At 34.3% G+C, this 26,746-nt stretch overlaps 1 protein-coding gene across 8 annotated transcripts in view; it reads right to left on the bottom strand.

Moving 5' to 3' along the window:
- The window catches only part of MYCBP2 (MYC binding protein 2), a 308,219-nt gene that overhangs the window by 223,338 nt on the left and 58,135 nt on the right, over positions 1 to 26,746 (bottom strand). For all 8 annotated transcript variants that reach the window (XM_023726707.1, XM_023726708.1, XM_023726712.1 and 5 more), the window contains exons 4-14: positions 23,941 to 24,094; positions 19,355 to 19,551; positions 13,871 to 14,113; positions 13,569 to 13,640; positions 11,794 to 11,890; positions 7,842 to 7,915; positions 7,342 to 7,480; positions 5,801 to 5,877; positions 4,744 to 4,948; positions 2,907 to 3,071; positions 283 to 441 (exon numbers count right to left, since the gene is read on the bottom strand). In XM_023726707.1, the coding sequence (XP_023582475.1) occupies positions 283 to 441; positions 2,907 to 3,071; positions 4,744 to 4,948; positions 5,801 to 5,877; positions 7,342 to 7,480; positions 7,842 to 7,915; positions 11,794 to 11,890; positions 13,569 to 13,640; positions 13,871 to 14,113; positions 19,355 to 19,551; positions 23,941 to 24,094 (1,582 nt within the window). The remainder of the gene's footprint in view (positions 1 to 282; positions 442 to 2,906; positions 3,072 to 4,743; positions 4,949 to 5,800; positions 5,878 to 7,341; positions 7,481 to 7,841; positions 7,916 to 11,793; positions 11,891 to 13,568; positions 13,641 to 13,870; positions 14,114 to 19,354; positions 19,552 to 23,940; positions 24,095 to 26,746) is intronic.

The following is a 26,746-nucleotide window of genomic DNA, read 5'->3' as shown; positions in this document are numbered from 1 at the left end:
TTTCTAAGGTGTGTTTCTTGTAGACAGCATATTGATGGATCCTGTTTTCTTATCCATTCTGCCACTCTCCGTCTCTTTATGGGTGCATTGAGTCCATTTCCAGTAAAACACTTTTATCAATGACTATTGTCAAATAAATAAGAAATTCAGTGGTTTTCCTAATTCCTAAGTATGAAATCAAAGAGTCACTAATTTTGAGAAGAGTAATATTCTTAATACACGTTCTTCTGAAACTAATGAAAAGACAACACAAATTTTAATATCCACATATCAAACACTTACCTTTCCCTCCTTGGTTCATGGCACCAGTGTCTCGTCCACACTGTCCTTTATTATTTACACCAAACGTCCACACTTCGCCATTCTTCATTAAAACACAAGTATGAGCTTTGCCCATAGCTACCTGAATTACAAAATGGCCCTTCAAATCAGTTACCAAACCTGAAGGAAAGATACAAAATTATTAAGAAACAACAAAATACTTCTGAGCCTAATAACTCATCAGTAATGTAAAAAGACCACCCTGATACAGAACTTCTTATTTCTGTGGCAAAATAACTCACTGAAGTGAGAAATACATGGCCATAAGAGTGGTAGGGTATGACTAAATTAATTTTGTAATTTTATAACGTAGCTTTAATGAATCTCAAAATGTTACCATCCAGACTTGGGATGAATCTTTACTGCGGCATTAGCTCAAGCTTACTTCTCCTGAATGTTGCTCTAATGGCCAGTGCCTCTCAGCAATTCTCAGAAGCACTAATAGTTCTTGAACTTACCTGGTCCAGATACAATGGACCCTATAAATCATTTACTTTACCTGCTCTGACGTGCCTCAGCAGAACACAGTAAAATACTCATAGTATACTGAAATCATATTGTTTTTGTAGGAATCTGTGAGGTTTTCCAAAGCAATACTTTTCAATCTTTTTTAACCTACAATGCTTCCTTCCATAATCTAACACATAACTATTTTCTAACTTCAATATTCATTATTACTTTCATTATACCTGTTACATCCAACTGACTACTAACTGAAAGGCTGGTGGTTCAAATCCACCCAGAGGCACCCTGGAAGGCAGGCCTGGCTATCTGCTTCCAAAAGGTCACAGCCTTGAAAACCCTGTGGAGCAGTTCTACTCTGCACACAGGGAATCATCGTGAGTTGGGACTGACTCAAAGGTAATTGGTTTGGTTTTTGCCACCCATAGTATCTACTTTATATTTTTTGCATCAACTTTAAATTGACTGAAGCATTTTTAATCTTGTCAAAAGTAGTAACAACAGTAAAAGTCAAATATTGTATATTTTTTCTAATATATATTAAAATAAACACTTTTTTAAAAACTCAAAAGTATTTGTTTTATTTAAATTACAAATGTCAACTTTGTATCACATGTTGGGAAAACTGTTCTACATTATTAGCTCAGATATTACAGATATTACTTCCTTAAGGTGGCCTTCCCTTTTACTCTATACTAGCTTAGGTCTTTTTGTTAAGTATGCTTCAAAAACTCCCATTTTAGTATTCAGCATACTTAAAAAAATGTATACACAGAAATGGTACTTATTATGAATTGTACTAGCTGACATGATTTGAGCCCTTACATATGCCAGGCTCTGTGCTAAGCATTTTGTAAGTATTATCTCCTATAATCTTTTCAACAACTGTATGTAGCAGGTACTATTATTAGGTGGGGAGGAGAGGAAAGCTCTAAAAGGTTAAGTAAACTATTAACCATCTATAAATTGGTGGTGCCAGATATAAGTCAATGTTCATAACCACTAAACCACACTTCTCTTATATTTAAATTCTGTATTGCCTAATTGTCTCCCAGATCCTTGAAAAGGCAAGAACCATATCTGTCTGGTTCACCAATCTTTTACATATAGTCAGTGCTCAATAAATATCTGTTGAATAAATATGTAATCTTCATCAGTCCTAGCCAAGAAGATTTTAGCAAGCAATAGTTATATCGAATATTATTTTTAAACTGTACATGAGTCCACTCCAAAATTCTGATTCACTCTCTGACTGCTGAGGCCAATTGAGAAGCTAAGTGTTACCACATTAAGTCACTCACATATTACCTAGGTACAGTTCACTCTAATAAGTAATTGTTATAAAGTTTCAATATACATCATTTACCTAGCTAGCATCATATAATCAGTTAAGCTTCCAACCACAAAGTTTATTAATTCTGCTTTCCTTTTTCCAAAGAAATTCATACACATTACTAGCTTGTACATCTTTACCTTATATAAAATCCTTCCAAGTGGCCTGCTTCATTCAATTATAGTTATTTCTAAGTCCTAGAAAGAGTATCTAGCAACATAATATGGTGATTTTTTTAAGGTTAGAGTTTATAAATAAAATCTGTTATTTGGCTAGTAGTAGCCCTCATATCCACTACTTAAACTTTTGGTTTATCAGTCATTCAACCACTTAGCCAGTAATTATCGAGAACCCACACTGTGCCAGGCACTGTGCTTGGCACTGGGATTTAACAGTAAATAAGAAAGAGTCCCTCCTTGACAACCTAACAGCTTAAAGGGAAAGATAAATAATTCAACAATTACAAAGCAGAAAATCACATCCCAGGGTACTACCAGGGACAAGTCATATAAGCACCTAATCGAGTCTAGGGAAAGCATTCCAGAGAAAGTAACAGATAAGCTGAATCTTTACTAGCCAAGCTCTACGACTGGCTTGAAACTAATGACAGTGTTCCTTAAAAGTGACAAGAAGGAACCACAAAATGTTGTATTTTGGGGAAAAAATGTGAAAAATAAAGAGAAAATATACTACAAATGTTAATTTTTTAGCCATATTTTTGTAATACATAATGATTAGTATTGATCTTTTTTTCCATAAACTGAAATAATGTTTAATTTTTTTAACTTACTTGAACTATCGGAGTAAATGGCATCTTTTCCAAACATGTATAACTCTCCATCTTTAGAAATAACAGAACTACTTCCATTATTGCAGGCTGTATAGACCACAATCTTCCCTTCCATCTTAATTATCTTTTTAGGTTTATAGGGTTTTGATTGCCTTCTGCTCTTAGCTTAAAAAACAAAGAAATAAAATTAACACATTTATGTACAAATAACTGGAGTCCGGCGGTACAAACTGTTACTGTGCTCAGCTCCTAACTGAAACGTTGGATGTTTGAGTCCACCCAAAAGCCCTCAGGAAAATGCCCTGGTGATCTATTTCCAAAAAATCAGTCACTGAAAACCCTATGAAACACAGTTACTACTCTTACACACATAAAGTCGCCTTGAGTAGGAATCAACTCAACAGCAACTGGTTTATGTACAACAGTTTCTATATAAAGCCCAAGGGGAGGGGGGTGTTTCTTGCATTTATGATACATTTTATTTATTTTCACACAGGCCTGGGCTTTCCAACATGTCAATATAATGAGCCAACCTACAGGCCTCAGTTGGTCAATTACTATTTAGGTGATCACTATCATATCTTCTTTGTAGCACATTTGAAATTCCCAATGGGAAACATCAAATTTCTATCAAACTTTTGGGGGGGGAGTCCAATATCTGGCTTAGCTATTTACACTATCAGTATCATTGCACTATCATGTATACAAAAATTCCCTTTTCTCTCAAACTCTAGTCCACACATATTCTTATGCTAAACCCTGGAAAATAAAACAAATTCCTCATTTATTCCACATACAGTTATTAAATACCTATACCAGGTTAACTAGAGACTATAAGGACAGGAAAGACACATATGGAGAAAAAGAGAGTAAATTCAAATGCGGGTGATTTGAGCACCTTTGTTCTCAAAAACTAAGTCCCTAGAATAGACAAATGATGGGAGGTATCAATCTGCTGTTTCTTTAGTCAGCTCCTGCATATGTTTTGGAATAAAAACATACTGTTTCCTGGGTACAATTCTGGTGTTTAAAGATACCAATATATATTTTTCATATAACTTGCTCCATATACATACACATGGCAATTATTTTATCTGCTGCTTAATCAAAGGAAAAACAATGTGTTCCAAATGTTAAGCGGAAACCTGAGTGTGCTGAATTATCTGAGAGATAATAATACACTTCATGGGTATCTGAAGGGATTTTTCCAGGGCAACTTTTATTTACACATGATTTTTGCCTTATATGTTGACTTCAAAAAACTAATCCCCATAAGATGCTACTCTACAGTGCTAAAATGTATTAAGGATATGAGAAGTTACAAATGAGAAAAAAATAACACTTTGACAAAGAACCAGAGCAGAAATACAGAAAAGAGATAAAACTGTTTATTTTTTCATTTTAAACAATGGTTTTGTTATAGAGAAAAAAACACCAAGAACAGTGATCTACAACAGATATTGCTAGACAAGGTTATATAAGATTTACCTTCATTCTGAAATATCTATTCCTCCCAAAGTTTGCAGTTTCCTAAAATAATCTAATGGAATAAACAGTTTTTAAAATAACACCAACTGACAAAACAGGACAATGATATATTCTCAGATGAACAGTCATGTATCTAGAAAGCATGTAAAATTTCATGAATATGTACTCTAGAATGAAATTAGCAATCACAGTTCCTTAATGAACAGTACACCACCACCATTAACTAAATATGCTAATGTAAAATCCTCTATTATACTTGGTGAGGTTAGTGTTATTGAAATTAATATACCTTATGTTAAATAAATCCCACAGTATTTTTACTGAATGCTCACTTGCTTGGCCAACTTACTTGATTCTCCATCTTCTCCTTTACTAGCAGATCCTGTGAAGAATATGCTTCCATCTTCTGCAACTAAAAGGGCATGAGAGCCATCGTGTCCAACTGAGAAGTGGACAATCTTTGGCGATTTTGTAATTGGTAGCTCAACCCATTTTCCTGCTGAAGGACCACCTTGTTTGATTCCAAGACTCTGGTACTTGCCAGTGTAATATATCTTACATATTGAAAAATAAAAAACAAAAGATTTACATACAGTGCCTTTTTGAGCTGACAGCACACTAGGTTTCGTATGAGAGAAAAAGAAATTCCATATTTTATTGAAAGACAAAAATAACAAGAACCTAAGCCTTTTTAAATACTATTCGACTTCTGCAAGCTGAGTAAGAGAGAAATATGTACACTAAAACACAATCACACAGAGTTCATAATAGTTTCTTTATACCTATTCAAGATACTTATAATTTTTTCATATTTATGTTTATTTCCATAAATATACTTCAAAACTCACAACTGTAGGATATTTATAAAATTGTCAATTCACTTTTTCAAGCTGTAAAAAGCCCTATATATAAATATGCTATATTCATCTAGCAATTTTAATTTTCAGAATTCTTTTATTTACTTTATCCTCATGTCCACTAGACACAAAGTTTCTATCTCTATAGATTAAATTCCACAACCTATAACTAAGTATACATGCTCCTACTTCCCCCAACTTGTAGTCTGTACACTTCTGTACATTCACAAGTATATAAATTTGCAATGAATATACCATTTATAAAAATAAGTACAAAATGTAAATTTACCCCAACTCAAAAGATTATAAAGAGCTCCATAATTAAAATTATATATTTATAAAAATGTAACGTTTTATAAAGTCTTAAATGTCACAATTATCTTTCACACTAATTTTATGAATTTTACATTAAAAAAACAAAATATTTTAAAGTAAAATTTAAAAAGATGATTGACTACATTTAAACATGTGCACTATGCAACCAGTTGACTACACCAACCATCTTTTAAAGCAGAAAACGTTAATTTTATCCAAAAAAGAGTAATTTACCTTTCCACTTGCTGTTTTCATTAGTGCAAACTCACGTCCTGCACCAAGAATTGCTGACTCCTCATCAAATCCTGTACCTGATATACAACAGTACTAATGAATGCTATTATAGTTTTAGTATGAATAATTTGAAGCACAATATGTACTACTTTAAGTGATTAAAAATTCAATTAACATCACTCAAAAACCAAGATGACAAGATACATGTCTTATGTCCAGTTAAAAAAAAAAAAAACTAATAACAATAACAGGTACACTACTCCATGGAAAGACAAAGTTATCATAAACCTCAAAATTTGTCCCAAACTAGTACTAAATTAATTTTTTAAAATATAAACAACAACAGTTAAAAATTCAGTATCAGCAATATTTACTCAATGAATAAATTAAGGAACAAATTTTAATTGAGCACCTATTAGGTACCAGGCAATAAGCAGTTCACAAATCTTCTCATGTGAACTTCATGACTATACTGCCCATTTAAAAATGAATAACATATAAAGCTTAGTCACTTTAGTCCAGAACAGAGTTGTTTGAGGGCCTGAACAATGCCACACAGATATCTGGATTAATATATTTCAGATACTCTATTCCATATTTCTTCCCACAGAAGAACATTTCATGTAGCTATTCTATGAATATATGCACACAGACCCTTAGGCACATTTTAAAAAATTACAAAACTATGAATAAACAATTATGACTTGATATAGGGCATAATTCATGATTCTGCCCAACTATACAAATGACTCTTTAAATATGAAAACTATAATTTCAATTTAAATGTTTTCTACAGGGGAATTATAAAACCACTATAAAATTCAATTCAAATATGACATGTAAAGTACTAATGTCAGGTTTGTTAAATTTATAGAAAGAGCAATCAAAAAACATGGGTCTTGCAAAAAATCCCACAAGTTAAAGAATAGCACTATGAAGTCTGGAGTGGCAATGCAAATAAAAATTGAGACCCTAATGGGAACGAGTGATCCTAACTGCAAGAATAAGTATACTAAGCCCAAGAAATACTCTGTCTATATCTCTGTATCCAAATGAAAGATTACTGATTAGTTTGTTAGGCCAGTTACTATTTTCACAATCAATGGAATCATTCTATGCATATCTTGAAAATATGTTCAAAAAAACATTAAAGGTTTGAATGAGAGAATTATGTATATTACTGTAGTAATATTTACAATACAAGTTTGTAAAATTTTAACTGAAATAGAGGGGCATATAAACTAATGATGTCCACTGTGTTGCCCATCCACAATTCTTATTAAATATAATTTTGTTTTGCACTATTCAAAACAAAAATGGTAAATTATTAGTCAACTCCTTTAAACGGTCCTCAAATATACTGTTTAAAGAACCGTATTTCCGACTTATACATATTAACTCATGATTGTGCTTCACAGCAACAGACATCAAAACAGCTACTAAAAGATAAGTTAAACTGTTGAAAAAACAATGTTAGTTTCTAAAATAAGAAAGAATCTGAAAATTAAAATGTGAGGGAAAGGCTTATTTTGCCATCTTACTTATAATATGCAAGTCCTTTTCCAAATCAAATAGTGAGATACCACAGGCATGTAAGCATTTTCTGGCCAGTTTAAGTTGTAATTCTTGTTGTAGCACAGGCTCAGTGCTTGTGGCAAATATTCTGACAACAAAACCATCCTAAAAGAAATAAAATATTCACAGTTATGTTGCATAAATTGGTCTTTTTAGGCTCTATATTCTAATAAGGAGCCCTGGGGGCACAGTGGTTAAGTGCTTGGCTGCTAACAGAAAGGTTGGCAGTTCAAACCCACCAGCGGCTCTGCCGGAGAGAGATGTGGCAGTCTGTTTCCTTCCGTAAAGATTACAGCCTTGGAAACCCTATGGGGCAGTTCTACTCTGTCCTATAGGGTCACTATGAGTTGGCACTGACTTGATGGCAACAGGTTTGGTTTGGTTTTGGTATATTCTAACAAAAACTAAATAATTTAAGACAAAGGGGTTTCACTTACACTAGCTACTCATAATTCAGGGTACTTACATCCCTCGAAGCAGCTATCTGATTAATATATTCTCCATCAGTGAATAAAATATTTTGACCTTCAGTGTGGCAATCTGTACAGAAGGAAGAAAAAGTGATTATATTACAATATGATCAAACACCTCATAAAGTGACTTTACTCCTCTGTTGAAGTCAGAACGAGAGCTCTCCACGTAATAAGGATAAACTTAAACTAAAAAAGGAGACTGCACTTTTTAATAAAGAATTGCAAAGTAGCAGATACTAAGTAACTCAACTAATTATACTTATTACCTTTTTGTGCTTACATTTATAATTTCTTCCATATGCAAACACCTGAGAACCCACCTAATTTCAAAAAGAATTAGTACTAAATACAGTCTAGTAGTAAACATGCACCACAGTGAACAAACTATAATGTTGGTTATAATCATTTCAATACAATCACATGCGATGTAGGTAACACTGTACCCTCAGACATACATCACAGTAATTAGTGTCACAGAAAAATACAGATAGACCTACAGTTTCTGTATTTGAGATCTATAGTGTCCAACTACAGATATACCTTGTTTTATAAAACATGGAATTCAAAACTGGTTGTACAATTTTTCACTTCCAAGTTCGATATTTATTTCCAGCATTTTTAGCATTTTGCACGCTCTAAACTTTTTAAATGTTCGTCCTTCACAGAGCAGGCAAATCTATGCTTACGTATTTCTTTTTATCAGAAAGCAGTCATATATCTTGACTGGAGTATCTTATTTTGCCAATACTGAAAATATCTCTGTAGAACAGTATACTATATACTTTGATCAAAATACACACAGGCTCAATTGTAACAAGGGATACCTGTATTACAGAAGGACCACTGAAACACGTGTTAGTGAATGCTACTAAATAACAGGAAACTACAAGCAAAATCTAACATCTAAGTATACACTGTATCCTTTTGGAAAAAAACAAATGTTTAGCAAGCAAGTATAAAAGCACACACATTTCCCAAAATAACTGCAGAGAACTAGGATGAATCTCTCCATTAATCACAATACCAAGAGAATGCAGGTTTCTATTTGCACCTGAATCAATGAAACATAAAATTCTGTTTCTAGAATGCAGCAATGGAGAACCCCCCACCCAAATAAGCTGGATTACTCTATAATCTTTGCCCAGGAGCTTCATACTAGCATACTTCTGTATTATAAATATGCAAAAACACAGGCAGACCCTTACCAAATAGAGAATTCAGTGATCACAAACTGGAAATAGAAACTGGGAGACAAGGCCCACTGGAAGCCCAAGAGACTTGGTAATCAAAGAGAGGAGAAATCGAAAGAAAGAGTTCCTAGTCCACTGTACAGAATACAAAGAGGCACAAGAAAGATGCTTCTCAAGCTTTAAGCAGTAAGATTTTAAACTAAAAAGCAAAGAAGAAAAACTCATTATAATTTCAGGTAAATGCAGGGGTGAGGGGTGAAGCGGCGCAAGAAGAGTAGTAAACAGCCTCATGATCTGAGGCAACCTGTCACCAGACTTGGAGAGCAAATGACATAAGGATACAACATAAAAGGTATGTTGAAAAATAAAGGATAAAATGACAGTTAACAAACAAAAAAGAGTATGTTTTAAGTTCAGCAATCAAAGCCAAAACAAACCCACTACCCCTGAGTCAATTCAACTCATAGCAACCCTACATGACAGAGTAGAACTGTCCCATAGGGTTTCTAAGGCTGTAAATCTTTATGGAAGCAGACTGCCACATCTTTCTCCTGCAAAGCAGCAAGTTCAGCAACACCAGGTTTAAAATAATGTTTTTGTAAACTAGACTATAAGACAAGTTGGAACACAAAGCTCAAGGAACTACTTGATTTATGTTCATGTTAAACATCGTATTCATACGTATTCATACCATCTATAAACCCGACGATTCACTTCTGCTCCTTCCTGAAGAGAAAGCTAAAGAGCATAGCTGTCCCTATCTAGGAAAGAAAAAGTGCTACTGAAGAAAATATGGTCCAGGCCAAAGAACGGTGAATACGACGGACTTCTTTCAGACTTGAGGGCTGAGTCTTCCTGCCACGTGATTTCAGAAAGATTTTTCTCTTTATCCTTTCTTAATCCTTCATGTAATATCATAAGACAGCATCTTCAGGAAAATTCTAGGCAACATCTACTAGTTCAGAAGACACACAATATCCTCCCAAAGTCTGGTTCATTCTTCTCCAAGAACACAGTATATATTTAATAAAACACAGAATTGAAAGCCACACTTATATTTTTTAAAGTTGCATTTCATATGTTAACGGATGTAGAGGGATTTATACTGAATAAGGAAATTAACAAGACATTTTTTATCATGGTGAAATAAACACAGCAGCTTTACATAGATGTTTTCAAATTGTCTTGTCACTCACAATCTCTATTAATGATCAGGGCTTCTCAGAAGTAAATCCCTTATATTATTCATCCATTTGGGGGGTGAGGGAGATTTGCCAATTTATCAAAAATCAGAATTTTTCTTCTAGTATATTACCCTAAAATGCTTGCACAAAGACAGCAATAGGGATGTTCATTATATATCTGTTATACAAAATGTAACATGTAACAAAAAATTGGAATTCCAACATATTAATCAATGGAATATATTTTACAACATTAAAATGATATGTAGAAGATTATTTAATGACATGAAAACATATTCAGAATATTAACTGAAAGAAGTAGGTTTAAAAAAACAATATTTAGAGTATGATCACAGTACATACATACAAACAGGAGAAAAGAATGGATATTCACGAATATGTTAACAGTGTTTATATATGGGAAGTGGGTTACAAGTTGTTTTGATTTTATTCTCTTTTGCTTATATGATTTTTCTACAATAAATATGATTATTTTGTATGTATTTGTATTGAGGTATACATTTTATTATTAAAAAATTATTTTTCAAAAATAATCATTATTATTAGGACCAGAGAGATGGCCCAGGACTTGTGATGGAAAAAAAAAAAAAGAAAAACCTATAGACTCATCTGAAAATAGCCAGCAATTTACAAAACAGCTTTATTAAGTCATGTGTTTTCCAAAGCTGCTCTTTATGTGAAAGGGACAAAAAATGTTACATTTTCCTTAACATGGAATCATGTAAACTAATTTGGGTATACGTAGCAATATTCACATAAATGTCTGATAGCATTATTTTAAAAAAATGCAAAAATTAACACGCTGCCTGGGAGCAATTATCTTTCTCAATGTGCTCTTCAGAGCAGTGGTTCTCAAATGATTTCATATGGTCAAACACCTAGAAGTACTATTGCTGCTTACCTTAAAATTATTGATAGACACATTGAACATTCAACATTTTAATATAAAGAAACCATTTTGGAAAGTATAAGCGAATTCAAAGACCTTACAATGGAAAACATCTTATGCCTTTGCCCAGTGTTCCACAAAATTTGAGATTTACTGTCTCAATTTAAACAGCAGTGATTATAAGTATGAATTAAGGCAAACTGAATTGTGTCCAAACTGCCTTATCAGAGTTTTATTAAAAGGGGTAAATGTTGGAATTTTAAAAAAAATTCTTGACACACGCTTAAATCTCTGTCTCTGAAAACACTTTAAAATAAAGAGGAAATGTCAAAGTGTAGTTGTTAAAATAAGCAGAAGATTCTTTATATCAGGTCATATGAGAGCCAGTGTTGTTTTCTTAATATGAGCAACAAAGTAACATCACTAATTCAGCAGTTGAGATAGTTGGGGAGGCTGGGGAAGGAATCAGGTTGCAGATGGACAAGGTCTGATGTCTACTGAATTCACATGCATTAACTTTACATAGATTATAAACTGTTTTGCATGTCAAGATTTTTGAACCATTTGTAAGCAAGCACCATTTCTTGCTAAATGTCTAAATACCTAACATGCACACCTTAAAATCACTTGTGAAGAAACAACGACCAGCGGAATAACATACCTGGTAACATTACAGTACCGTCTTGTTCCAGTGTTTCAGGGCTTATTCTTATGGCTGTCATGCTGTGGTTACTCACATCTCTATACAATAAATAACCCTGATAACAACAAAAAGTTTTGTTGTGTTACATGTTAAAATATTTTTTTCATTACCAACTTAGCAAAAGCAGCCATACAGGACCACATTACAGTTTTCTGAGGTACAATAATACATCAGTATTGATGATGTCTAAAAAATGTAAGAGCATGGGTATACTTTAATAAGAGGAGGCATGGCACGTTATCTGGGAGTCAATTTAATCTAGCGTATTCTCAGATACATATAAACAGCACAAATATACATAAACACAAGATAAACATTTTCTTCAAGATGATTACATCACTTGCCAAGGAAATAACAGAAATGATCACTATTACTTTAACAAATATTTTAAAAGAAAAAATAATGAAATATTTAAGTTGCCATTTCAAAATGAATAGAGTAGTAGTTTTAGATGGACTGATGTATCACTGACCATATTTCTGTAAAACTATTTTTCCATGCATTATTTCTTAGAATAGGTAGCAAATAAAAAATTGATAAGACATTTCAAAACAGGTTACGTTTTAAAAAACAATCACTGAGTGATTAATTTGCTACCTAAAATTAAATTTTAGAATCTCCCCACTAGTTGATACAGCAGGATTATTTTTCATACAACAATAATTTCTTTAGCTTCTAAAATCCTTTTAAATATCTTTTATCATTTGATGCTGACAACAACCCTTTGAGCTGGGCAAAGCAGGTGTGCAAGGAAATCCTTACTCTACTTCCTTCCACAATGTAACTTGAGCTTTGCCTCTCAGGAAGGGTTTGCACGGAAATAAGCATTTCTGGCCTCTCTTTTCCATTTTTAATTTGCTTCTCTCAACGGAAGGAGGAGTGATGCATCTGACTGTTGTCTTCCCAAGAGGCTGACACCCATTCGGCCATGCTATTCAGGGGATGAGATCATGGGATTAAGAAAGCAACACAGCCTAGCTCTTTTCTCTCTTTGATGATTCTGCATGGTCCTCCATGGAGCTGACTTGAGTGTTAACCAGCAGGCCAAACTGTGATCCCTGGAAGTTACTGCTATAGATTTAGAATGGAGGAGTTTGTGCTAAGAAGCCCCAATTTGGCCTCAGGTGGCAGAAACATTCCCCAACTCATACTTGCTAATCATAAAGGTAGTCTTTGATTCTTATCTAGAAGCTCACCTAAACAAGGCATTTTTATGCCCATTTTACAGATAGATAACAGAGGACCAAGTAAGTCAACTGAGTTTTCCAAAATCACATAGCTAGTAAAAAGCAGGGACAGAATTGAAAGTAAATTTCTTATTAATTCTAAGCCAATGTTTTTTATACTATGCTATACTGTTTTTATGGGAGTCGCTGGGTGGTGCAGTTAAGCACTTAGCTGCTAACCGCAAGGCTGGCAATTTGAGTTCATCCAGACACACCTCAGAAGAAAGGCCTAGCAATCTATTTCTGAAAAATCTGCCACTGAAAACCCTATGGAGTACAGTTCTGTTCTGACACACATGGGGTCACCCTGAGTTGGAAATGACTCAATAGCAACTTTTTTTAAATACTGTTTTTACAGCAGCACTGTTTAAAATATATATATCTACATATATACACACACACACCATTTCTGTTTAAATAGGAGTGACGTTATATACTAATTAAATACAAACCACATGTTTTAAAATTTAAAAAAGAAAGTTTGGTTTATTGTGGATATTCTCCTACCTGAGCATACCCTAACCAAGACTTTTTTTCTTTTCTGTTTCTGATGCGGGATGTAGAATTGTATATATGGCCCTGCAAAATAACAAATATTGTCTATCAACAGTTTCATAATTAATAATTAATGAAAATAATTCAAAAGGATGAATGACATTTAATGTACACATTTCAATTAAGATTTTTAAAGAATTACTATTATATCAAAATTAGATGGTACTCTAAAAATGAGGCTAGAAACAAACGGAACACAATTCAGTACGGATACATCCTCTGCTATGCTTAACAACTGTAAGAAATAACATTACCCTAACTGTTCCACTGTATCCAGAGCCTATTTTGTATAAGCCATCCTTGCATAACAGATAAAGAAAAAATCCATCATTCTGAAGTAGGCACTGATCATCTTCATCAACAGATATTTCTTTTAATGGCCACTTGTGCATCAAAGCTGCTTTCTTAATGCCATTGCTGAACCAGTCCTGAATTTGGACTTTTCCCACCAAAACTGCTTGTACACTTCTCTGGAGTGAATTTAGTATCGTTGGCACCTGTTCAACAAAGAAGAAAAAAGCAAAAAGATATTTTAAAATGTCCCAAACACAAAACATGACAAATACAGACATTTTTGTAATATGTAAGTATTTATAAGAAAAATTGTTTAGAATGATGATGGCATGCGAGCAAAAAATAACAACACGAAGCTCATTTTAAGAAGTAAATCTCAAGCAGACCAAAAAAATCGTCAAATCCAAAGAAGATTAAGTTGCATTTTTTACCAAAAATACTGAAATGCGCATCTCTCGCAAAAACATCAGGCAACCTGCACTGCCTGATATATTGAGTTGAGTAAAATATAATATTAAAATTAATTTCACCTGTTAATCTTTTTACTTTTTAATGTGGCCAGTAGAAAATTTTAAATTACATATGTGGCTTGCATTATATTTCTATCAAACAGTACTGTTCTAGAGGGCACATTAAATGCATTGTTTACAGATAGAGTTCTCAGGCCATCAACTCAAGCCAAAATACATAATTCTTATTTGTATAAAAGTAATACATATAGTCTAATGCTGCTTCCAATTTTCTCCCTAGAAGCAGCCACATTAAACATATAGTTGTTTTATCTAGAATTTATCTTCACAATCCTACACAGTATGTCGAAGCTTCCTTTTTTTCAGTTTCAAATATTTTCTACTGATACCTATTAAGAAGGATGATGCCTTTCCTCCCTATCCAAATCCTTAAAATTTAACTACATTATAATTTCTGGCTAAACTGATACTCAGAGTTTATTTTATTATGCCTATGTAACATGTAGCCCTGGTGGCGCAGTAGTTAAGAGCTCGGCTGCTAACCAAAAAGGCCAGCAGTTCAAATCCACCAGCCGCTCCTTTGGAACCCTATGAAGCGGTTCTACTCTGTCCAAGAGGCTGGCTATGAGTCGGAATCGACTCGACAGTAAAACAACAATGTAAATATGCTTTAGAACTGAGCCAATATAGTATAAAATATTACATTTCCCTCCTTTTTTCTCAAGTCAATAATTACACCATTTTTACATTTGCTAAGTTTTCTGGATAGTTATCCCTAAGTGTTCCCCTAACTCCTCTCAATGAAGTCAAACATATCATTTCTACTTTTTCCCCTTGGCAACACCCCTCGCCTCTTGCTTCCATCTGGGCTGGATGATCTGTAGGCCTTCCACAGCTTCCTGAGGACTGTGTATGTGCACAGGAGGTAACACTGTTCCGTACCTGCTGTGTTTGAAAGTGTCTTCTATCTTTGACTGATGGTTGGGCTAGGTATACTGAGTATCATTTTCTCTCAAAACTCTGAAGACATTGTTCTGTTACTTCCAGTTGCCAATGCTGCTTTTGAGAAGTGCAATGCTATTTTGCTTGATCTTTTGCTATGTACTCCGTCTTTGCTATCTGGAAGTTTGACCTTCTCTTTATCATCAGTTTTAATTTTGCACTGTTATACTTGGTGTAATTCTATTTTCATTCACTGTGTTGGGCACTCAGTGTGTGTCGTGCCAATCTCAAAATTTGTATCTTTGGGGTCTGGGAATTCTCCTTATAAGATTTCTTAGGTAGGTTCCTCCCCTCTGCTGGAACTCCTATTACTCAGATACTGGAGTTTCTGGATAGTTTCTCTAATTTTATCTTATATTACCTATTTTCTAATCTGTCTCCTCTCCCAACCCCCACAACCATTCCCTGGGGATTTCTTCAACCTGATATTTTTAACCCTTCTACTGATTTTTTTTTTTAATTGATGCTATCCTATTTTAAACTCCCCAAAATTATTTCTTGTTCTCTGATTTTTTAAAAATAGAATAATGTTGTTTATTATATGCAGTTTTCTTCTCTTACTCTTATCAAAATGTTAATGATAGATTTCTTAGAAAACTATATAATTCCTCCTCTCTGTACTCCTTTTATATAAGTTTCTTCTATTATTGTCATTATTAATTTTTGGTTCATCCCTTTAGAAAGGATTTTAGTCTCCGTCAATAAAGCACTTCTCAGTACTATCATTCCTACTTTAAATTAAAACTATCAGTTTAAGCTTTCTGGAATAGACAGGTAATATGAATCCGGGTCCCAAAACAGTTTGAGATGTTAGTTATGCTTTCTCAGGGAAGACTTTTCCCCCTCCATCCAGAGATTTTGAAATGAAGCTGGTAGGTGAAAAGGAGCCAAATCATAAAGAACAATGTGAGCTTTAATCCAGGGTTTTGGCTGGAGTTGGGGATGGAGGGAGAGGGTGGGCAACTTAGGTGTTGAGTCCGGAACCTAGTAGTTCTGTATAGCCTAGTGGTTGGGCATAATATTGGAATCAGATACATCTGCGTTCAAGTCCTGTCTTTGCTATTTGACAGCTCTCAACTGCTATAACTACACTAAACTGCTTTCAGCCTTCAAATAACTCACTCTTACTCGCACTCACCTCCATGTCTTAGCACATGGACACTTGGAACATTCTCTTCCCACCCCCGCAACACCAACAACTCCCTCTGGACTGGCTAGTTTCAACTCATCCTTTAGATGTCACCTTATACCCTCTGGGAAGGCATCCGTGAACCTAATTTACGTACCTCTGCTATAGGCTCCAATGCTATTGCTAAATCTATACAAAAATAAATCAACATGGAACCCCAATAAATTCAAGTGTTTATGGTCACTATCCTATTAAATTTGCTATATTATAAATAATTCCTTTATTTTACTAAAATTTAAGAAGTGTTCATATATTTTAAACATACATTTAAATTAAATAATTTGTAGAATCCTTAAAGCGTGTCTATCAAACACAGCTTGAAAACCACTGCATTAGATGAATTTCAAAATAATTAAGGGCCATAAAAAGGGACAAGAGGATTCTGAGCAGGGCAGAGAGGCAAAAGATTAAGAGTAGAAATCTAGAGTCAGGAGACTGCTCATGCTTGACTAGGAGAGTTCAAGATCCCGGAATAAGTCACCAAAAATGACCCATATACTCCTTCTGCTGTCTTTGGCCTGCTAATGGCAGGACTGGTACAGCCCTTTTTTCTGTCCTGGAGGTTGTCCTAGGGACTAGAAAAAGGCAGAGAGCAGGGACTTAAAACTATAACTTCTTACTCAATTTCCAGAAGATCCAAAAGAATTATATCAAGTTTGCCTGTAAGGAAGGAGAACTGTACCTCCCACCACTAACAACGGTGAAAAGCTTATTCCACAATCAGATATTAAAGCTTAAAATGTTATATGCCTGACTGAAGTAACTCAGATACAAAAATCAATGTTTGAGAAACCATAATCATTCAATCAAAAATATAGTAGATTACAAAGAAGACATTCAGGTGGTTAAAGAACACATTAAGAGAAGGTTGCGGTCATTAGCCACTAGAGAGATGTAAATCGAAACCACAAAGCGATACCATCTCACTTCGGCAACAATGGTACTGATCAAAAAAACAGAAAACAACAAATATTGGTGAGGTTGTGGGGAGATTGGAACCCTTATACATTGCTGGTGGGAATGTAAAATGGTACAAACACTATGGAGAATGGCATGGAGCCTCCTTAAAAAAGCCAGAAATGGAAATACCATACGATCCAGCAATCCCACTCCTTGGTATATATCCTAGAGAAATGAGAGCTGTGACAAGAATAAACATGCACATCCATGTTCATTGTAGCATCATTCACAATAGCAAAAAGATGGAAACAATCTAAGTGTCCATCAGCAGATGAATGGATTAACAAACTGTGGTACATACACACAGTACTGCGCAACAATAAAGAATAATGATGAATCTGCGAACCATGCCACAACATGTGATGCATCTGGAGGAAAATATGCTGAGTGAAATAAATCAACCACAAAAGGGTAAATACTGTATGAGACCATTATTATAAATACTCTAAAAAAAGGTTTCTATACTGAAAGAAATATTTCTTGATGGTTACCAGAGATGGGAGGTGGAGGGAGGGAAAATCACTAACTAGAGAGTAGACTATATACAGTACATATTGTGTACTGCCTTTCCCTTCACCAAAGTTAATGGTTAGCCCACTATGACCAAGGCAAGGGAAGACACTCAGTGGTACACGAGAATAAAAGACGAGGACAATAAATACTATAACATATACAATCCTGCAACAACAGTAATAACAAACAATAATTTATGAGCAGATACATAGGTAGATACGTATGTTGAATAGGTGTAAGAGGGTGTATGGGAGTACACTCGTGCATATACAGGTTTGGCTGTGGATACTTCTACATACATATTTGTATGTGCTGCATCTATATTCAAATATATAATAGAGCACACAGGGGGCACAGTCATAGAAACATCCTAGATATAACCAAACACCTCGAGGGACTGAGTTACTGGGTCTGAAGGCTGAGGACCATAGTCTCGGGGGACATATAGGTCAATTGGCATAATCTAGTTCATAAAGACAACATTCTACATCTACTTTGGTGAATAGCATCTGGGGTGTTAAAAGCTTGCAAGCAACCATCCAAGATACGACTCTTGGTCTCTTTCTGTCTGGAGCAAAGGAGAGTGAAGAAAACCAAAGACTCAAGAGAATAATCAGTCCAAACGACTAATGGACCACAGGAACCACAGCCTCCATTAGCCTGAGACCAGAAGAACTTGATGGTGTCTGGCTACCAATACTGACCACTCTGACCGGGATCACAAAAGAAGGTCCCAATTAGAGTGGGGAAAAAAATGTAGAACAAAATTCAAATTTGTAAAAGACCAGATTTACTGGTCTGAAAGAGACTGGAGGAACCCCCGAGACACGACCCCCAGACATCCTTCTAACTTGGAAGTAAAGCCATTCCCAGAGATCACCTTTCAGCCAAATAATAGACAGGCCTGTAAAATAAACAATAACACCCGTGAGGAAAGTGCTCCTTAGAACAACCATCTATGAGACCAAAAGGGCAATATCTGCCCAAAAGCAAAGATGAGAAGGCAGGAATGGGCAGGAAAACTGGACGAATGGAAAGGGGGCACTCAGGGTAGTAACAGAGAGTGCCGACACATTGCAGTGATTGCAACCAATGTCATGGAAAAATCTGTATATAAACTATCGAATGGCAAACTAATTTGCTCTGTAAACCTTCACCTGAAGTACAATAAAAAATATATATATACCTATATATACATACACAAACACACACATATATATTGTAGATTGAAACCATATCCTTTTCTTTTAATAAAGAAAAGAAATTTAGAAGCCAGGAAGGAATTTCTAAGCAGCAATAAACTGAAATACCTGAATAGTTTGGCAAGCATGGCTGCCATTGTTGGTGAGGATAGCAGAGATGGCCTGAAGTGTCCTTCCTGTTTCTCCCCAAGAAGCCACCAGGCTAAAGAGGCAAGCACAGGACAGTGCTGTCAGGGACTGTCCTGTGCTGTCATTCATTCCAGTACTTCGAACAGTGATTTCCAAAAGGAGCTGGAAGAGAGACTCTGTGGATAAAATATAACTCAATTATATTCATCCAACATACAGAACACTGTATGTATATATTTATTTATTTATACCTTGCATCATTACAAAAACTATTTAAGGCAGTTAAAACACTTACATTAATTCCTTTCTAGTTATCTTTTATCCCCAAAAATTCAAATATGTATATAACAAGGGCATTAAAGAACGTTCAGTACAACCGTTTATTTTTGTAAATGAAGAAATGAAATCTGCCCAAGGTCATTTAAAACAAACTTTCCTAAAGGTATTCACATAGTCAAGAAACTCATTCTATCAAGCAACAGACTACCCGTTGCACTTATTTTACCATTTAGACTGAGAGGGATATGGGCTTCTTAAAATGTTAATTGTCCAGAAACTGTATATTTAAAAACAACAAAAGAATACATAGAACACATGCTATAATTTGTTTTAATACAAAACTGGTTTTGTTGTTAACATAACAGCAGGCATGCTTATACAGGGAGTATGTAATCCATTTTATATGCTAGAAAAACCTCTAGGTCAACAGGACAGACATCTTCCTTTAATGAATAATGAAACTGAGAAACAGAGAAGTTAAAAAATTTTTCCCAAATCATAAAGCCATTTAGTGGCAAAGATGGCAAATGTAACACAAGACTATTCTATGACCAGCAGAGGTCTCCAGAAAAGATTCCTAGAACAACTCCATTCAGGATTGAATCAGGAGACATCCTCTGGATATTTCCTCCACAGAAAGAAAGGGGGATCTGAAAATACTTAAGAGTGAATAATGAGAAACAGAGAGTGTGTGTGTATCAGAAAAAAGTGACCGAAAAACAGAGAAAGGTGAAGAGAGGGCAAAGGAAAGGGGAGGGAGGGAAGAGAGCAAGAGAAAAACTGATGTATTGTAATTCTCTGAAAACTAAAAGGTCACGTATGATTTATTTGGTAACTCCTAGAAACCTAGGAATCATCCTGACCTCCTGCCTATCCCTCATCTTCCATATCTAATCCCAAATTAAGCCCTATTAATTCCACTTCCTGATTAATTTCTCCACTTATCTCCATCTCACCACCATCTTCCCAATTCATGCTAATACCATCTATTAACTGGACTACTAAAAAAATGTTCATAAATTATCTCCTACCGTTCAACTTCCTAGCCAAAGTAAATTTTTAAAACGAAAATCTGGGTTACTACCTAAAATCCATTCATTCCTTTGTTAATTCCTTCCTCCCTCTCCTTCTTTCCTTTCTGCCTCCCTTCCTTCACTTGTATCTCTATTCCTCAGTCTTTCCTTTATTCCATCCATCCTTCCCTCTGCCTTTCCCTCCAACCGTCTTTTTCCCTTCATCCTTTCATCTATTCTTCCTTCTATCTGCCCATCCTTCCTGCTGTCTATCCTTATATCATCCTTCTGCCATTCTATCTTTTACTTATTCAGCAAATGTTTACTGAATTCTTACTGTATACCAGGAACTATTCTAGATTGGGGTAGTATAGTGGTAAACAAACAGGCAATGTTTCCACCCTCAAAAAAGTTACATTCAAGTAGAAGATAAGTCAATAATTTAAACAAATAATTTCATAAAATACATGCTATAAAGAAAGGGCAATGACATAGAGTGACTTTTCATTCCATTTACAATAATAACCAAACTCCTTAACATGGCCCATAAAGTTTCCCAAGATCTATTTCCCGCCTTACTTCACACTGTACCACAAGGCCCTTCCACCCTTCACAGACTAGCCATACTAGTATTTTTCCAGTCTTCCCCTTTTCTATCTCAGAGCATTTCTACATACTGTCCTTTCTGCCTGGAACACTTATAACCTGGTTACCTTCTTTTCATCCTCAAATCTCAAATGTTACATCTTCGGAAAGCCCATGATAGACTCTCAGAACTCTATCTACCTTGCTCCATATTATTAATCCACACTTGTAATTATACATGAGAACAACTGTCCAATGCTTAAGTTCTGTAACGACAGCAATGGTGTTTGTATTGCTCACCCCTGTATCATATTTTCTTAGCACATAGCATAGGAAGTGCTCAAAAATTTCTGTTGAATAAATGATCTGATAAACCAAAATTTAGCATATAATTTTGCAAATGTAAACTAAGAATTTATATTTAAGTGAATAATTGAAAACATACACTCTAATCTTAAACTGAACAGAAAGATAGATACAAGAGTTTTTTTTTAAGTAATGAAGAGTAAATCAACATCCATTTGTAAAGAGAAGTTTGGTGTATACTAATTATTATGCTATTTCAATAATGTGAGTTATACAAAAGATAATGTGAATAACAAGAAAGTAACCAAATAGGAAAAAGGTAAGTAATGTGATTGTGGTAAGATATTGGATCAAAGGAAAAAAGCAGAGACAGGCTTGAAAAGAAATAAGGATTTAAAGAACAAAAGTACTACTTACATCTTTGAGCTAATTAAAGAAAACAGAAAATATGAAGGGATGATAAATCCCTTATACAGTAAAATTAAACAAAGCAGTGAAGAGATCAGAGGTAAGAGATGAAAGGATCAAAGAGAGACCAAAGAGTGTATCCGTATACTATATGGACAAACTACTTTTTTTTTTTCAGCAGTATTTTAAATTGTTAAAAGAACCGCCTGTATTGCATAGACAGGACACAATGGAAAATGTACAACTGATAGGAGACAATAGAGTAGTGGAAGACCTAGGAGGAAAAGAAATGATGAGCATGTTGTTTAAAATAAGAAATATGGAAAATAGGTTTTAGTGGATATTTTAAATATTCCAATTGTTTGTTAATCGACAAACCAGAGCTAATCGACAGGTGTTTGCTTCTTAACATGAGTTCTTATTCAGTAGTAGCATTTAATAACGTTTAGGGGGAGTTGGGTTGTTTTTAAAAATCCTCAGCTTATTTTAATGGCTAGGATAATTAGTACCCTCCTCCCACTAAAACAAAACAACAAAAATAATCGAACACAAAAACTAAAGCACTAAATGTGACCAAAAGAAATGAAAAACTATAGTCCAAACCAGCAGTGTGATCCCAAGAGCAGCAGTATCAGCATCAGCTGGGAACTTATTAGGAGTGCAAAATCCTGGGCCCCAGCCCAGACCTACAGAATCAGAAACTTCACAGATAGGGCCCAGATGACTGATAAATGCTAGTATTTGAGAACCACGGCTCTAGTGTGTCTGAGAATTTTCCTATGATACCAGAAGGATCCAGAAAACTCTAGACTCTTTCAAGGCCTATAGTTAGCATCAAAGAAAAGGAATCAGCCAATTTAAAAACTATTGCTTCCTTTATATTTCTATTCCTTAACACCATTAAAGTAAAAGCTTCTATATGGTTTATAGAATTAAGTGTTGAGCCTAGGTCACTAGCACGAAATGCAATCATTCATAAAATTCATGAAAAAAAAAGAAAATATATTTACTTAATGGAAGTTGCTACTAATTCAAAAGTTTTATCCATGACATAAATAATAGATTTCTGTCTATGAAGAATACCAAAGAAATGCTCTCTGTTTAGAAATCAACCATGCTGTTTTCAGTACCATCTGTTCCCTTTTTCTCTATTTTTTAACTAAGTATCCAGAGTAATATGTAAAATCAGAGAAAGTGAATGCTAACTATTTGGGGAAAAAGTTTAATAAGAACGATGTATAGTAACAACTATAAAGATTGAGGACTATCTCTGGGTTCCAAGGATTTATGTTTTGTTTTTTCCCTGTCATCACACTAATCAAGAAATGTCTGTGCATGAGCTATAATTCTCTTTTTTTTTTCTTGGTAAAAATATATATATAACAAAAACTTGCCAATTCAGCAATTTTTACACTTATACTTTAATGACATTCATTATGTTCAACAAGTTGTGCAACCATTACCACTATCCTTTTTTAAATTATTCTGCCACCACTAATAGAAACTCAGTGCCCGCTAAGCAATGACTCCCTCTTCTCTCCTCCCTCCCACCCCTGGAAACCACCAATAAGCTTTGGTCTGTATACATTTGCCTATTTCATATAAGTGCGACTAACTTATTTCACAGAGAATAATATTTTCAAAATTCATCCATGTGGTAGCATGTATCAGGACTTCATTTCTCTTTATAGCTAAGTAATATTCCATTTCATGTATATACCACATTTTGTTTATCCATTGATCTGTTGATGAGCAACTAGGTTCTTTTCACCTTTTGGCTATTGCGAAGAATGCCATAATGAACACTGGCGTACAGGTTGAACTGTAACTCTCAAACCGTAACTTCCGGAGAGCATAGTTAGCAAATACCTTCAAATTTATGTACCTACTGTTTCACTACCATGTTGTTGTGTGTGCTTCTTAAGAGAAGCTATTTAGTTTTAAATCCTACATTCAATGAGTCTGGGCTCTTACCTAGGACCTCTGGTGGCTCCGACTGCAGGCCTTCTGGCTGCTGACCCTGAAGTACATTAAGCAGGGCTTGGAGACTCCTGAGACAGAGGGATGGATGAGAAAACCGCGTCTCCTTGATCAATTCAAAAACTTCACAAAGTCCAACCTCAATAATCTATTTCAGATGAAAAAAAGAATTATAGTTTATAACATGTAAGCTAACAACACTTCCCAGTCAGTTGAGTTGGTGCAAGTTATTTCCACAGCAGAGACTAAAACGTTGAAATATTAAAGAGGAAAAAACAAAAATAAAACACATAAAAATAAAAAGTATGTTTAACCTCAAGATTTAGAAAACCTTGATACTAGACTGCATTCACTCAAAAGAAATAAACTGTATTGATTTACAAAGTTCATTTAGTTATGCTCAAGTAAAACCCAGGAGTCTTTCATCAAAACTCATGTTAACTGTTACTTATGACCAGAAATAAAGTCAATATTTCAAATAAAGTCAGTATCACATACAGTGAAAAGATCAGAAAAGGAGCTTTTCATCTGAATTTTTCTTACAATGGTACAATTTTTGTATTATTATTTATGTCCCTTATTTTAGCAGGATTATCACAAATTAACAACTGCTTAGTTAAAATATCACTGGTACTTTTATTCTAATTATCTTATCATTCCTCATCAGGAGCAAGAGAAATCTAACACAGTATGTAGCAAAAGTAAAATAAATCTGTACCTAAAGATTGAAAGAGTAAAATGTAATGAACCAGTAAAGGAATATAGCTTTAAAGGATTGATAAAAATAACAGACAATGAAATGCCATTTTTCAGCAATGTCAACATTTTGAGAACCAGATGTGTAGGATCTCTTCAGGAGGTGTTAATGTAAATTATTTGGAGAAGTAAAAGAAAAAATTAAAATAATATTAATTAGTAGAAATGCATCAAAGCATTAATTCTATTGGACATGATAGTGGAAAAACATTCTCTCTGCTGAGATTCTTGTATTCATTCATATATAAATATTTCCTAAGCACTTATTTTGTGCAATTCACTATAGAAGATATGAAAATGCATTGTACCGAACCTTGTCATCTAAGAGTTAAAATCTAATAGAGAAAATGAGCCATGTATATAATTCTAACCCAGTCAAAACCTTTGTTTCATCATTTATTACATTATAGTGTAACTGTTTTGTTTCTGTTTTTCCAACTAAGCTATTGTCTCCTTGTAGAAAAGGAATATGTCTTAAATAGTATAATATCTTCCATGCCTAGCCCAGAGCCTGGCACATGGTAAATATACAATAAATATTTCTTTACTCACTCATTTGTGTGGTAAAAACCACTGCAACTCAGAAATATATTTTCCAGACAGGGGTCAAATCAGTTGCAAGCAAGTCAGATGCAGTTCTGACTGATATCTGTAATGTTTATGAATAATATAGATATAACTAAGAAGTCAAAGTAACTAGCAGGATTGTCTTTAGAGAATTTATCTAAAATCCTAGCAGGCTTGACTATAACTAAGATTACAGAAGTGCTTGTATTGAGTTTCATTTTTCCATTTGATAGTTTCTTTTCCTGGAATGGACTAAAAAATAAAAACATGCTGTCCAAGATTTCCATCTGCCTATATACTTAGAAGAAACAGAAATCTGCGGTTAAAGATCTCCTAAAGTACAAAATGTAGGGCTCTATTCTCAGGTCATTGGAAAACAACTACATCCTACCAATCTTTAAAACTGCTTACTCTACAACCAACCATGACTTCTCATAGTCCCAAGATTCTTCATTTCACAGAAGACATTTTTGGATAGGGTTTGTTTATATATATGGTTCCTCTAGTGACAGAGAAATTACTGAAACTTGCCAGAATAGTAAGACTGCTTACGGAAGAGGTCCCTGAGTTGCCTCTCTGGTAAGTTTAAGTCGTAATAGCAAATGTATGACAACAGGCAACTCAGGGAGGCTGTGTAAGACAGAGTACTAGCTGATTTTAATGAGTCATATCCATAAAACTTTAGTCATAATGATCATGATAGAGAATTTCCCACCTGCTTAGGTTAAACACTGTGGAGTCTCACTAATCATTTATATACCAGCTCATGTTGTTTTTTTCATTTTTTGTTTTTTTAAATAAGGGGAGAAATGAATTCATTCCCAGAAGAGTAATATGTACTTAACATACAACAAAGTAAAAATCAACCTCAGGTTTTCCAATGATTAAAGAAATATTACTATTTAGCTCTGAATTATTAAGACAGGAAACAAAGGTGTTCTGAAATAAGTCTTTTTATGAGGTTTGGATGAGCAGAGAATATTTTACCATAAATATGAACTCGGAAAGTGAACTTTACGCTTTGAAGAATATCTTAGAGTTACAGAGAACACTCTATACTTCTTTCTTCCTCATAATATTAGGAAGGAAGAGTATAAAGAGAAAAAAAATACTACTGCAAATACAGTATGATTTCATTTGCACAGAAATAAATCTACTCTTTAATATGTGCGTAGAAAAAAAGAGAAAGGAAATAAAATAGTAGTAGTGGGCATTTTTTGGTAATGGGATTTTAGAAATTACTTTCCTCTTTATTAAAAAAGTTCTGCATTTTTCAAATTGTCTACAATGAATATGCACTTCTTTGATAATTAGAAAAATAAACTAATAAATGTAACATTTAAACAGAATAGTAATTAATTATATAATAAGATGACACTAAACTTCAATGCTTTTCAGTGATTAACTATAACTAACCACCCAACACATGGTTTCCTTCCATTTCTGTTCAGAATAGTCTTTTAGCAAATTTACTGAA

This window comes from Trichechus manatus, unplaced genomic scaffold, assembly GCF_000243295.1.
Source record: "Trichechus manatus latirostris isolate Lorelei unplaced genomic scaffold, TriManLat1.0 scaffold00013, whole genome shotgun sequence".
NCBI lineage: Eukaryota > Metazoa > Chordata > Mammalia > Sirenia > Trichechidae > Trichechus > Trichechus manatus.
This window is presented reverse-complemented; position numbering and strand designations above follow the sequence as displayed.